Raw genomic sequence first — 13,694 nt, forward strand, 5'->3', positions numbered from 1 at the left:
TCAAACAAACAAACAAACAATTGGTTCCATTGTCATATTGCTCTGACAGTTGGGAAGATTTTCCTGAAGTTCAGCTGGAATCTGGCTTCCTGTATTGGAGCCTATTAATCCATGTCCTGTACTCTGGGATGACCAAGAAGATACCTTGGCCTTCCCCTGTCTGACAACATTTCAAGTACTTGAAGAGAAAATGCAGTGATTTACAGTGCATTTCCAAGCCCAGTTTAAAATGCAGGCTTGGACCGTTAAAGCCATAAACAGCCAGGCTAGACTACATTAAAGTGCTATACACCAGGCTGCCTTTGAAGAATGGTTAAAAACTGCAGCTGATGAAATTTAAGGTGGCTCAGATACCGATGGGAGTTGAGCCACAAGGGAAAATGCAAAAGTGAAACCATTGATGTTGTGCCATCTGGATCATCATACTGCTGCAGAAAGAGTCCTCCATTCAGATTTCTCATTTAATTGTATTTTTGAAAGTCAGTATGTGCTGGAAGACCAGTATGGGCAAAACTCACAAGGTGTTTAAGTTGATACATCAGGGAGGGGAGAGGGGAAATTAGTCAAATCCCTTTCACTGAAATTGTAGATCAGATGCAATTAATGGGTTTTAGTAATGCAAACAGCAGCCTCAGAGAAGCTTCAGAAACCATGTGGGAGGGGAGGAGTTTAACTCTTTCCTTGTCCTGGTCCAGAAAAACATCTCATAGAAACTGCTATTTGCATTTCAAAGGACACTCCCATTATTAATTCCCTGGAAATGCAAACAGCAGCTTAGCTCTGAAAAGATGATTTTGTTGGCACAGAAGCAGGGAGAGTCTTAAATTCCCCTTGTCCCCTGAACCCAAAGACACTCATGTTAATTGCATTTGTGCAGTTACAGCCCTGACTTACACTTACTGTTCAAAGACAAAGACTAAGAGGAAACAAATAGGTTGATTTCAGCTAAATTACAAGTGTCTTGGGGACAGAGACGTGAAAATGTTGCTTAATATAATGCCATTGGCAATAACTGTACAATACAAGGGTCGCTGCCGTTAGTGTTAATGATAGCAACAGGAAAAATGCAAACAGCATTAATGATGATTGAGATAGCATTTTGTTTTACAGATTTTGCTCTTTCTCTTCTGGAAAAGCTCCATTTCATCTCAGTTTTCCAGCAGATTTTTTTTGTTTGCCTTTTCAGACATGGAGAAGCTACACTTGCGGTAGAGGGAAGGATGGAAAGTTGTGTTTATAGAAGCAGCTTGAACCCTTCAAGGTTTCCTGAGGGTGCAGAGGCTTCTTATCTGAGTGCAGGAAGGGATAAGCTTCAGCTTCGAGTATTTTCTGTTCAATATGATCTTCTGAAGTGGTAATAAGGTTACGGCATAGCCATCAATTTTTATTTGCCGTCAGAACCACTGAAGCATTCTGACTGCCAGAAAACAGCTTTCCATATGTTTCTGCCAATGCATACAAGAGAAAAATGCTTTCTTACAATAATTAATGTTGATATGTTTAGCAAATACAACTTTAATAAAGCATGTTTACCAAAATACGAGTGAGCTGATCCTGTGGTCCTGTTAAACTAGGCTGGCTGCTACTCTAGGGCTGTTGCCATCACTGTGTAATTACAAAGCTGGGCATAGCTAAGCACAAAACAACCAAAAAAAAAAAAAGATAGGAAAAGGAATACCATGGGGCCATTAAGTGATTGCTGCCCATTGATTGGTGTTCCTGGCATGGGTAATGTGTGTCCATATGACTCTTGGGTGATATCAATCTTAATTAGAGAACCAAAAGAAGACTAAAGTAAATCCTTCCGCAGAAGCTGCCACAGTGCTTGTGAATTAGAGGGCAAGCAGGCAGGGGATGTTTCTGCACAGATACTCATTAAATTATTGAGCCTGAGGTTGGAAACCTCAGGCACCAGAGCCACATCTGGCTTTTCCAGGGTCCCAGTCTAGCTTCCTAGGGATCCCCTGGGGTCCTCATGCTCTCTGTGTGGTTTCTAGGATTTTGTTATTCCCCACCACATTCTGGAAGGTTGAAATACTTTTCCATCGGCCTAACAGCTGATTGTAAGACCTTTAAGCTACAACGTCTGGTATGATTTGTATTTTGTAGCAGCTCCTTTTACTTCTTCCCCTGTCTTCTCTTGACAGCTTCTCTGAAATGGAATTAGGTTCTCAGGCCAAAAGAGATTCCCCATCCCTCCTGTAAGCAATGCAGCATTAATGAGGGGAGCATGTATTTTGTGGCATTTTGCTTGCATGCTAGTGATTCAGGGAAGTGTGAACACCATGTCTCTGTGTATGGGGGGGGGGTGTTGTTGCTAGTTGCAAAGTTGAGTATGGGGGGCTACGGGGTAGAATAGAAGCAGGAGGATATGCCCACTTGGACTGTACAGCTAATGGTCTCACCAAATAGCCACATGAGCAGAGAGAAGACAGACTCATTATGGACAATTTCTATTCTCCAAGAAATCAACATGTATGATGCAGCTCTCTTCCCCCAGACCCATGCACAGCAACCAAAGAACAAAGCCATGCCAATCACAATTAAAGGTGTCCTTTGCAGGCCAGTAGCCCAGATAAGAACAGAGGAAAAGTCACACTGCATCAGACCAAAAGTCCATCTAGTCCAGCATGCCATACACGTGGCGGCAAACTTGCTGCCCACAGGATCCCTCAAGCAGGGCGGGTGCAAGACCTCTGCCTGCCCAGACTCTTCAGCAGCCAGTGGATGCAGGCAGGCCCCTCTGGTAAAGGAGTCAGCGCATAGCCAGCAAGGCTAGTCGCCCCGATAGCCATCTCCTGTATGAATCTGTCCAATCCCTTTTTAAAGTGGCACCCATCACCACTTCCTGTGGCAGTGAATTCCATAGTTTAACTGTACACTTTGTGAAGAAGTACTTCCCTTGATCTGTCCTAAAATTCCCACCAACCAGCTTCATGTTCTGCAATAGGGAGAAAAATGCCTCCCTCTCTACTTTCTCGACACCATGCCTAATTTCAGATACCTTGATCATGTCTCCCCTTCCTCACCTTCTTTCTAAGCTGAACAGTCCTAGCTGTTGTAGCTGCTTCTTATAAGGTAGCTGCTGCAGCCCCTGCTCATTTTTATTGCCCTCCTCTGCACCTTTTCCAACTCGACAACAGCAACCAGAACAGAATATAATATTCCACGTGTAGTTAAAGTTTTGTAACTCAAGCATAGGATCATTCATTCATTCCTACTTAACGGCACAAGCATAGGTAATAGAGAAAATGACCAAAGCAACGTATTTCATTTGTTTCGCCATATGTTCAATTGTCCCGTTATCCATGCAAGACAAAGCATAAAATGAACAAAAACAAGGCCCAGAATGCCACAGAGATAAGGACATGAACACTGGATGAACTGAGATATGCCTGGCACAATCTACAATGCACATCTTGATGTCATCTAACTGCAGATTTCTTATAGTTTAGGTGTATCAACCCTTTAAATAATCTGGCAGTAGCACAGTGTCTGGCTTGGTTGCAGGTGTGGTAATATGATGGAAATACATGTCTATTAGAGCCTTCACTGCTTGGTGAAGTCTCGGACACTTAGATCACTGGTGGTCAGGTTCTGATTATATCATATAAGAGATCCATTTTGGTTGTCCTCCAGCACAATTTTGTTCTGTTTGGCTCCCTCTGCCTAGTCCAGAGCCTTCAAAGCCATGCCATCTCCTGAGTTCCATTGCATGATGTTACTCTAAAGCATAACAGAACCCTGTAAATGGATAATGATCTCATAATAAAATTTAAAATGAATAATCATAGCATTAATGTAGTGGTTTTGTTAGTCGCAAAGTCACATCCAACCCATCATGACCCCATGGACAACATTCCTCCAGGCTCTCCTGTCCTCCACCATCCCTTGGAGTCCACCCAAGCCCACACCCACTACCCCAGTGACCCCATCCAGCCACCTCATCCTCTGCCATCCCCTTCTCCTTCTGCCGTCAATCATTCCCAGCATCAGGGACTTCTCCAATGAGTTGTTCCTTCTCAGTAGGTAATGTAGGGTAGGATAAGACAAAGCAACCTCTGATTTTGGAATACATTTTCAGCAATCCACAGTAGAAGTGTTTCTACAAAGTCATATTTGAGTACAATGCAAGGGGAAGTTAGAGAAAATCAGTTTATTTCATTCAATTAACAACTACATCGACAACAGGTTTAGCATGATGTGCTAAGGGATGCATCTTGGATACTTCTGGCCTGCAATAGTAACTTGAGTTTCCGTGATAACTTCATTTGTTCATTTGAACTGTCTGCTCCATGGACGTGGATGCACCACTCTGTCACTGAAAGCTGGGACTAGATGCTGCCCAGGATACAATGCCATATCCACACGGCCTAAATAATACAGCTTTTAAAGGCATGGCTAACATTGTAGCATCGGGAAAACTTGAAACAAGCAACTTAAGGAGAAAAGAAAGGACACAATTTGAAATCAGAGCAACAAACATTTCTTCATTTGAACTGCAGGACAGGAACTTGGAAATTGTGCTGAATCAGATCCAGAGCCTACACCTGCAACTTCTGTTGCAACATCGTGATTAATTTGCTTTGTGGATCAACATTTGCCGCTTAATATTTCAAGAAATTTAGGTTTACTCTACAAGTGCAAAGAATCCTGAAATAATTTTTACCACAAAATCTTAGTCATATAAATCTCTGATGGTGTTATAAACAAATCACATAAAAAGCAGAAGAGGTCCAAATTTAATGTCAGAAGGGGCTTGTGGGTACAAAAGTCCTCAAGGCCCTCTTCACTTTGTTGATTACTGCCAGCTCTGCTGCAAGCATTTTTAGGCTCACTTCTGACATCACAACTGAGGGAAATGTGAATTACATCACAGGACAGAACTGTGTGAGCCATGGACAGAAAGAGTTCAGACCCCTGCCCTTCAGTTTGTATGTGATAGCATGATTCTGCCACCGTCCAGTGACATGTGAGTTCCATGCTTTCAGCATAACATGGCCCCATCTGCATGACTGCTGCAACTCATCAAGGCTTATGTAGGCCACACTAGGGATGCAGGGTACTGGAGGCCATTTTGAATCCTCAAGCCCTGGTGGGTTGTCATCATAGCTTATTGTATCATGTGAACTTGGCATGGTGGCTTAGGCAAGGGTTAAACATAGCAAAATCCATGGGGTGCTTTAGGGTTAGACAAAGATTGTTTAACCCTTGTGTAAACTACCCTTGCTGGGCTCACATGCTCTGATAAGTCAAGGCATCTATTCTGCATAACTTAAAAATTCCAAAGATTAGCCAGGACACAGTACTGCTAACCTTGGCTTAAATAACTCATGGAGAGCTGCAGTGATCATGCAAACCTGATCAGTGTCTGATTATTTTGTCTTATCTAATTTTTCAAATGCAAGACAGACAAAGTTGCAGATTTTATTGTTTTTTATGAGGTGACTAGATGTTTTATCCTGCCTGAATGAACTATGCTATGCTTCTGATTTAAGAAAGCTCCTTATAATGTTCCACTGATTGACCTGGAAGATGCTGATGCTGCAGTGCTCAATCTATTCTGCATGAGCAAGCACCTTTAATTTAGGCACTTGTACATTGATTTTGAATTATCCGTAGGTAGGTTTGGGTCACTTTCATCTACAGTCTTTGGGGGAAATGATAAGCATGCAACCCTATGACTTTTGTGTAGCTGATTCACAGGACGCTCTGCAAATTGCATTATCATGAAAATCCATGGCATGGCCTCTGGGGATTTTCTTGAGGAGAATCTGATCAAGATCAGCATGAAAGTTGAAACAAGACTTTTCTGTGGGGAAGAACTTGGATACATTTTCATTTTATACCTTCTTGCATGAAATGAAAAGACTTTATCATGACTTGCCCTGAATCTAAAGATTGTCATTTACAGTAGAGTACCAAGAAGTAGAAAATCATTATTGATTTTGCCTCCATTTCATCATTTGGTTTTAAAATGCCATTTCTGGTCCTTCCTGTATTCATTACTTTGTGGAGCTGATGAGGCCTAAAAGAAACTTTCCTTTGTGTGTGTGTGTGTGTGTGTGCACGCACGTGAGTGTGCACACACATAAAATTTAATGTGTACTCATATGTGGATATTCATTTTTTCACCTCAGTATCAGGAAATGTAACAAAAAGTCCTATATGCTCCCTTCCACTAACTAGTTATTACTAACAAAATATGTAGATATGATCAGAACTATTACAGAATAATGGGGCGGGGTTACAAAATCCCCACCAACCATCGCCGAAACTTAAACTTGTTTCTTCTATGACTGCTTTCAGATAGAAACGATCCAAGAAAGTGGAAACTGATGAAATGGGCTGCTTGTGTTTGTATCAAAGTTCAGGAAATTATATCTATGCTGAGATTGGCTGCACTGACAGGCAAGCATCACAATGATGGGCTGCTCTGCTGAGCTGGGATTGGTCAGTTGGCTTCCAAGGGTGACCATGACAGATGGAAGCACGAGCATGAGGGAGAAAGGAGTTAGATGTCTTTATGCCACTGGTTTCTCATTTTGCTTGGCTTTTAGGAATGAGAACTGTTAATTAATGTATCAATAAATATGTTGTTTTTATGCAGTCTAGCTTAGGAGGGGAAATGACCCACATGAAGCTTGGAGCTAATACAGCAGTAACATAGCAGCACTGGTATTCTTGAGAGTATAGTGTAATGAAATTTTTAAAAGTCCTCCAAACAGAGCAGCAATTTTTATGTTAGATCTCTCATTTCTGCATATTCAGGCATCTTAGAAGCAATCTGCCACTTCCCCAGTTTTCTCAGGGCTCTTAGCATTGGCAATGGGGCAGTGTGCCCTGTCTTTTCCCACTGTTCTGAGATGCACAGAGCACTGGAAAAATGGTGTGTCATGTATGTATTGTCCTAACAATCCAGGAAATTTTCCTTTTCCTCCACAGTGAACTCTGCCCATATTGTTCCCCCTTCCCTTCCTCCTAAAAAAGAGATACTGGTCAGCAGGAGTGCCTGCAACAATGACTATGAAGTCAGGACTGATGTTGCTGGCTGTGTGGTATGGCTCTTTCCAGAGGTGGGGATATCTGTGTCCATGGGATGCTGAGGAGCTTGGGCAGGTGGAACTCTTGTACCCATCCTGTTTGAGGGATCCTATGAGCAGCTGGTTTGACAAAGTTCTGGGCTGGATGGAGAACTTGTCTGATCCAACAAGGCTTTTCTTTTATTCTTACATTTCAGTCAAATCCCAGAAAGGAATAGCATGGTACTGTGAGCATAGTAAAAACAAGCATATGTATGAATACCATGTAATCAGCCAGTTCCATATCACATCCTTCCCTCCATCTCCTACCGAGATCTTCCCACCCCTTCCTCCTGTTGCCACCCTTCCTACCATAGAGAATATGGAGAGCTTTGCATGGCATTTAAATAAATATATTTCCAAGAACGTACCTTCAGACACTTGTCACAAGCTTGATTTTTCTTTTCTCAAGAATGAGGATAGTTGGTTGGTGTTTTGGGGCTGGTGGCCATTTCACAGTTGGACTTAACTCACAGAGGACTTTTGAAGAGAAGAAAAATAGGAAGTAGAGTAACCCCAAACCAAATAATTCTGAACCAAACCTCTTGAAGAAGGGATGGGTTATAAGCATATAAAGTATCAAGTGATCACCTTTTGCAAGTTGTTGACTGAGGCTAATAACCACTGAGAATAAACTGTGGCTATGTCATTTGTCAGCATCTGACCTAGAGGTGTTATCGATAGCCATATGAAAGCTATTCATTGTTTAGACTGTGTTTATTGATTAAACAATTATGTAAACCTCTACAGATCTTTCATTAATTTCTGTACAACTCAGTCACCCCGATTTAGCCAATGCTCTCTACATGATGACAGAGGTGACTTCACGTACTCACTATGGAAGGAGAATTAGCATCAGACACCCTTGGTACGCTGTCTACCATTGCCAGTAATGAAGTCTGTGGGACTTTTTATCAAGGTCTAGAAACACAGCATGAATAGCAAATGTATTACCGCAAATGTGTACAATTTGTATTACAGAAAACTCTTGTCAGTATGACCCAGGTACTACTGGCAACCTTACAACTGAGAAGGAAGGAGAAGGTGAAATGATTCTTAGTTTGGATTCCGTAATAAACACAATAAGAGCAAGGTGTACTGTGGCATCTTAAAGGCTAACAAATTTATGACAGCATAAGCATTAGTGGACTAGAATACACACTCAGAGCTATGCTAGAGTCTCTGTGTGTATGTATGGGTGATTATTTTCTGTTGCAACAGACGAACATGACTGGGAAAGTAATAAGAATTTAATATTTCATGTACAATAGAAATAATGCATCTCTAAAGAAGCCTACATCACATTAATGCACCTGCTTAAGGCTGTAGGCATTCACACCAGGGATGCAGAACATCAGGGGCGAAGTCCAGCTCACCTGAGACATCACCCTGATTTTCAGTTTTCCAGAGGAGCGTGCTACTCTACCCCTGGTCCTACCCCTTTCTTTGACCACCACCTGTTTGGTGGAGCCTTGACTTTTGTCCTTTTTCCACCCCAGTTATAAATGGTTGAAGTGCCTCTTCAAAGGCTTAGCTGCTTGCCCTAATTGCTCCCTTTCACTCACACTGAAATTGCTTAGGATTAGCTTTTTGTTTAAATGCAGCCATTGACTGGGTACAGACAATATGGGCACCACGCTCCAGTGCTGAATATGGGTTAAGTGTGAGTTGTTCTTAAACCATGGATTCTTCCTGAAATATGGGCTATTCTGTTGTCTTAGCCCAGCTGTGCTAACAAGCCAGGAGCTGTTTATCTTGAACAACTCAAGAAGAGGATCCATAGTTTTGGGTGGGGTATGTGGGAACCACATTTTGCTCTGCATGATTTCTTATTTCAGCTGGGTCCAGGCAACATGGTAACCTTAGGTTCAACAACAATCCATGGTGACAACGCACACTTATCCCATACTCAATCCTTGAGCATGGGTTATTATATTATCTAAACCTATCCATTGTGTCAATGAGCAAAACTAAAATTATTGTTGACAGAGAAAGGAACATAAGATTTACATTAGTCTCAAAAAAGAAAATAATAGCAAATTGTAAGCAATATTTGGTGGTCTTGGCTTATGTTAATTCCCTCAGAACTATCCAGACTTCTCAGGACACAGAGAAACTTGAGGACAACTTGGTTTTAAATTAACTGTAGAACAAAGCCAAAATTCTTAGAGGTCAGAGCTTCTATTGCCAAGGAACCTTTTAGTAATGATTGTTCTGAATTTTCCTAGCTGCAGTGTCCAAAATAACTTTCTTCTGGCATTTTAGCAATTATGTTAACCTTGCTTTATGGGTATATAATTATATATGTGTAAGAAAGATCATTTAAATATGCCCATGTTCCAGAGTGTAATTACAGTTTGGCTTAATTACAGTTTCATCAAGGCCCATTGTTGTTCCACACAACCTTGGCATTTCCATGTTTCCACTGTGAATTAATCTCTCCTTTCTGTTTTCCCTTTTATGTTTTTCACTGAAGGTGCTGGTGGCTGGACTCCACTCATATCTAATAAATATCAGTGGCTCCAGATTGATCTTGGTGAGAGAACTGAAATTACTACTGTTGCTACCCAAGGTGGATATGGGAGTTCCAACTGGGTAACGAGCTACCTCCTGATGTTCAGTGACAGTGGAAGGAACTGGAAGCAATATCGTCAAGAAGAAAGCATTTGGGTATGTTCTTTTAGTGGCTGTTACTGTTGATGTTTCCAATGTCATAATTACATGTGTGCTCATTAGGGCAACATTTTTCATCAAGCTAATTTTACATAGGAGATTTGAAATAACTGAGTTAATCAAGAAGAATCTCACACAAGACTGGGTATGCACCAAATGGAATTCTACCTTTGTTCAATCAACAAATACTTCATTTCCCTTTGGAAATAATTTATATAATATTTTGTATTTTGAATAGCAGTTCTTAATTCTTTTCCTCTTTTCCTCTTGTAATCATGAATTTGGAAAAAACCCAGAAAGTTTACAGTGTCAAAATATGTTGTATAGACTGAAATTTAGGGGGGAAAAATACAACTATTGATAATTTCAAAAGATGAAATCCGTGTCAGGCAAAACTAGGTTTACACAATATTGGCTAGTGAAAAGTCACAGCATTAATATCTATAAAAAAGCTTTTTGTTCACTGTAGCACAGAAAGTATGGAAATCATATTAAATTTTTATAAACATTAAGCCAAGGACCAAAAAGAGAATTGTCTTGAAGCTCACTTGTTAGCAGTGCATATCCTAAAAATTGGATTCCTCATCTTAGCATTTTTATTGCCTGAAGTTGTAATTCTCCTTGAATATGTAGATTATATTCTGTTCAATATAGTTGTAATGTATATTCAGCATAAATTTTGAAATAACCTGTTACAATGGAAAAGTTAACTCTGCTAAATAAATATTTATAATGAATATTTTCTGTCACTGGCTGTGAAAGCGGCTATAATAAGGAATCAGAAAGGTCTGAAAATGACATCGAACTATTGTATGGATAATGTTGCTTGGTGTCTCTATCTAGGAACCTTGAGTGTGGTCCCTTATTATTGGGAGATTGTGAATTTTGCTGGTGTTCCATTTGTCTCCCACCTCTCCTAAATTCAGAATTAGTTATGCTTAGGGTAGACCCATTGAAACTAATGGGAATTAAGTTAGCAGTGACTAATTTATCCACTGATTTCAATAGATGTACTCTAAGCATACCCATACAATGTGATTCTTCCATACACATATTCCACGTGTGTGTGTGTGTGTGTGTGTGTGTGTGTGTACAATCCACCCTCGGAATCTATCCATCAACTTTCCATAAAAATGTAATACAAAAAAAATCCTTAATTTATACAACAACATATCCTCCAATCACTTCAGATCCTCCGCAGTTTTCCCTGCTTATTATTTAGCTTTTTGTTATTATGATACTCCATAAGTCAAAGAACTAGATTTGGGATCCTGAGTATGACAGCCCAGTAGCATATAAAAAGGAAGCAACAGTGAGAACTAGACACGGAACCATTGATCGGTTCAAAATTGAGAAAGGAGTTCAGCAAGGCTGCATACTGTCACCCTGCCTATTTAACTTATATGCAGAGCACATCATGAGAAAGGCGGGGCTAGATGAATCACCAGTTGGAATTAAGATTGCTGGGACAAATATCAACAACCTCAGATATGCAGATGATACCACTCTAATGGCAGAAAGTGAAGAGGAACTAAAGAGCCTCTTGATGCGGGTAAAGGAGGAGAGTACAAAAGTTGGCTTGAAACTCAGCATTAAGAAAACTAAGACCATGGCATCCAGTCCTCTCACTTCCTGGCAAATAGATGGGGAAGAAATGGAGGTAGTGACAGATTTTATTTTCCTGGGCTCCAAGATCACCGAAGACAGTGACTGCAGCCAAGAAATTAAAAGATGCTTTCGGGGAGGAAAGCTATGGAAATCTAGACAGCAAAAGATTTTCCTCCCCGCAAAAAGCAGAGACATCACCCTGCAAACAAAAGTGCATACAGTCAAGGCTATGGTTTTCCCAGTTGCAATGTATGGCTGTGAAAGCTAGACCATAAGGAAGGCTGAGCGCCGAAGGATTGAGGCCTTTGAATTGTGGTGCTGGAGGAGACTCCTGCAAGTTCCTTGGACTGCAAGGTGATCAAACCAGTCAGTCCTAGAGGAGATCAACCCTGACTGCTCTTTAGCAGGCCAGATAGTGAAGATGAAACTCAAATACTTTGGCCACCTAATGAGAAGGAAGGACTCCCTGGAGAAGAGCCTAATGCTGGGAACAATAGATGGCAAAAGAAGAAGGGGACAGCAGAGAATGAGGTGGGTAGATGGAGTCATTGAAGCAGTTGGTGTGAGCTTAAGTGGACTCCGGGGGATGGTGGAGGACAGGAAGGCCTGGAGGAATGTTGTCCATGGGGTCGCGATGGTCAGACACGACTTCGTGACTAACAACAACAACAACAACAACAACAACCAAAATCTAATGCATGTTTATAAGGACAGATAATAGCAGACAGTGTGATGGTCTCAGCTCTTCAGAGTACAAACCCTTTGAAATGATTGTAAGAACCCTACCTTAAAGGAATCTACTTATCGTCTGCAGGATGAGACAATCCTCTCCATTCACATATCTTGCATTTTTGCTAGGTGAGTCTTTTTGGCTATGCATGACGATATTCCAGTGGGGAAGGAAACAAGACTGGAGGGCCCCCAGAATAACTTATATCTTAACCTCTCTGGTCCCCCTTCCCTGTTTCTGAAACACCCCTCTTCTTCCTCTCTTGTCATGCTCCTGACCTCAGAGAAGAAACTACTGCAGTTTTTTCTGCCCTCTCCCCGACTTGCCCTGTTCACACCACTGTCTCTGACTTTGGATCTGGGAGTCAGAAGGATCCTATGGTCATTCAGGTACTGTCCATGGGCCATAGGCTATAGCTCCCTCTCAGATATTCAGTCATTCTGTAGATAATTTATAATTGAATTTTACTGACTAGCTTAAGCATTCAAATTGCAGTCAATTTTAAGAAGAGGTTTCTGAATAACCCTTTGACATACAGTGGTTACAAAGGTTAAAAGAATGATAAAAGAACAAATCAGAGTTATCAAAAATGCAAACTGGAATACAAGTGAGTGATTTCGAACTCAATGGACCTCTGTGTAGATGTACAAAGGATTGCAGCCTTACCTGTGATTAAATCATAGCATGGTAGGGAGCAGAACGAGCTGAGTACAGTTGAACACTCAACATTTCTGTATGGTATATTAAGTTTGTTTGTTTGCTTAGATACTGATTGTGGCATTTAGGAAATGAATAAGTCATTATCCCTGTAGTATTGCCTCTAGAAGCACTTGAAATTGATACCTGATATTATCTCCAGGATGAGGTCCTTCCTGTAAAATGACTCATCACTGGAAGTGTTATGAAACAATTCTAATACACCCTGCCCTCAAAGCAGAAGGTCACAGAGTTATATGGAAGCATAGAGCACAAGCCAAAATTATATATTCATTAATTTTATGACCTGTTTTTCATTATAAACTAACCCCAAAGTGGGGTACAACTAGTAAACAATAAAGCCATAACCTATCTCTCACCGAGAGAGAGAGAGAGAGAGAGAGAGAGAGAGAGAGAGAGAGAGAGAGAGAGAGAGAGAGAGAGAAACACAGATAATAACACAGTACAGATGACACAAAGCGCGGTGGAATAGCAAACACTCTGGAAGACAAAGATAAGATACCAGGTGATCTCAAAAGGTTAGAAGGGTGGGCAGAGAGCACAGAATTAAATTCAGTAGCAACAAATGCCAAGTCCTCCACTTAGAAACAAGAAATCAAATGCACTGCTACAAGATGGGGAACACTTGTCTCAACAGTACTGCAAATGAGAAGGAACTTGTGGTTGTTGTAGATCCCAAGCTAAATATGAGCCAACCATGTGATGCAGCTGCAAAAAGGGCAAACACTTCTTTGGGCCGCATTAACAGAAACATCACTTCCAAAACAAGTGAAGCACTAGTTCCACTATACTCAGCACTAGTCAGACCTCACCTGGAGAACTGTGTCCAGTTCTGGGCAGCTACATTTTAAAAAGATGCAGAAAAGCTAGAAAAGGTATAGAGC

General features: G+C 41.0%; 1 protein-coding gene across 1 annotated transcript in view; it reads left to right on the forward strand.

The window, feature by feature from the left end:
• LOC123031393 (contactin-associated protein-like 4) overlaps nt 1-13,694 on the forward strand; it is a 252,751-nt gene that overhangs the window by 77,218 nt on the left and 161,839 nt on the right. Inside the window, exon 3 of the mRNA XM_044446298.1 lies at nt 9,559-9,752. Within this exon, the coding sequence (XP_044302233.1) occupies nt 9,559-9,752 (194 nt within the window). The remainder of the gene's footprint in view (nt 1-9,558; nt 9,753-13,694) is intronic.

The sequence above is a fragment of the Varanus komodoensis genome, unplaced genomic scaffold (assembly GCF_004798865.1).
Source record: "Varanus komodoensis strain SLA01 unplaced genomic scaffold, ASM479886v1 scaffold5, whole genome shotgun sequence".
NCBI classification, from domain to species: Eukaryota; Metazoa; Chordata; class Lepidosauria; order Squamata; family Varanidae; genus Varanus; species Varanus komodoensis.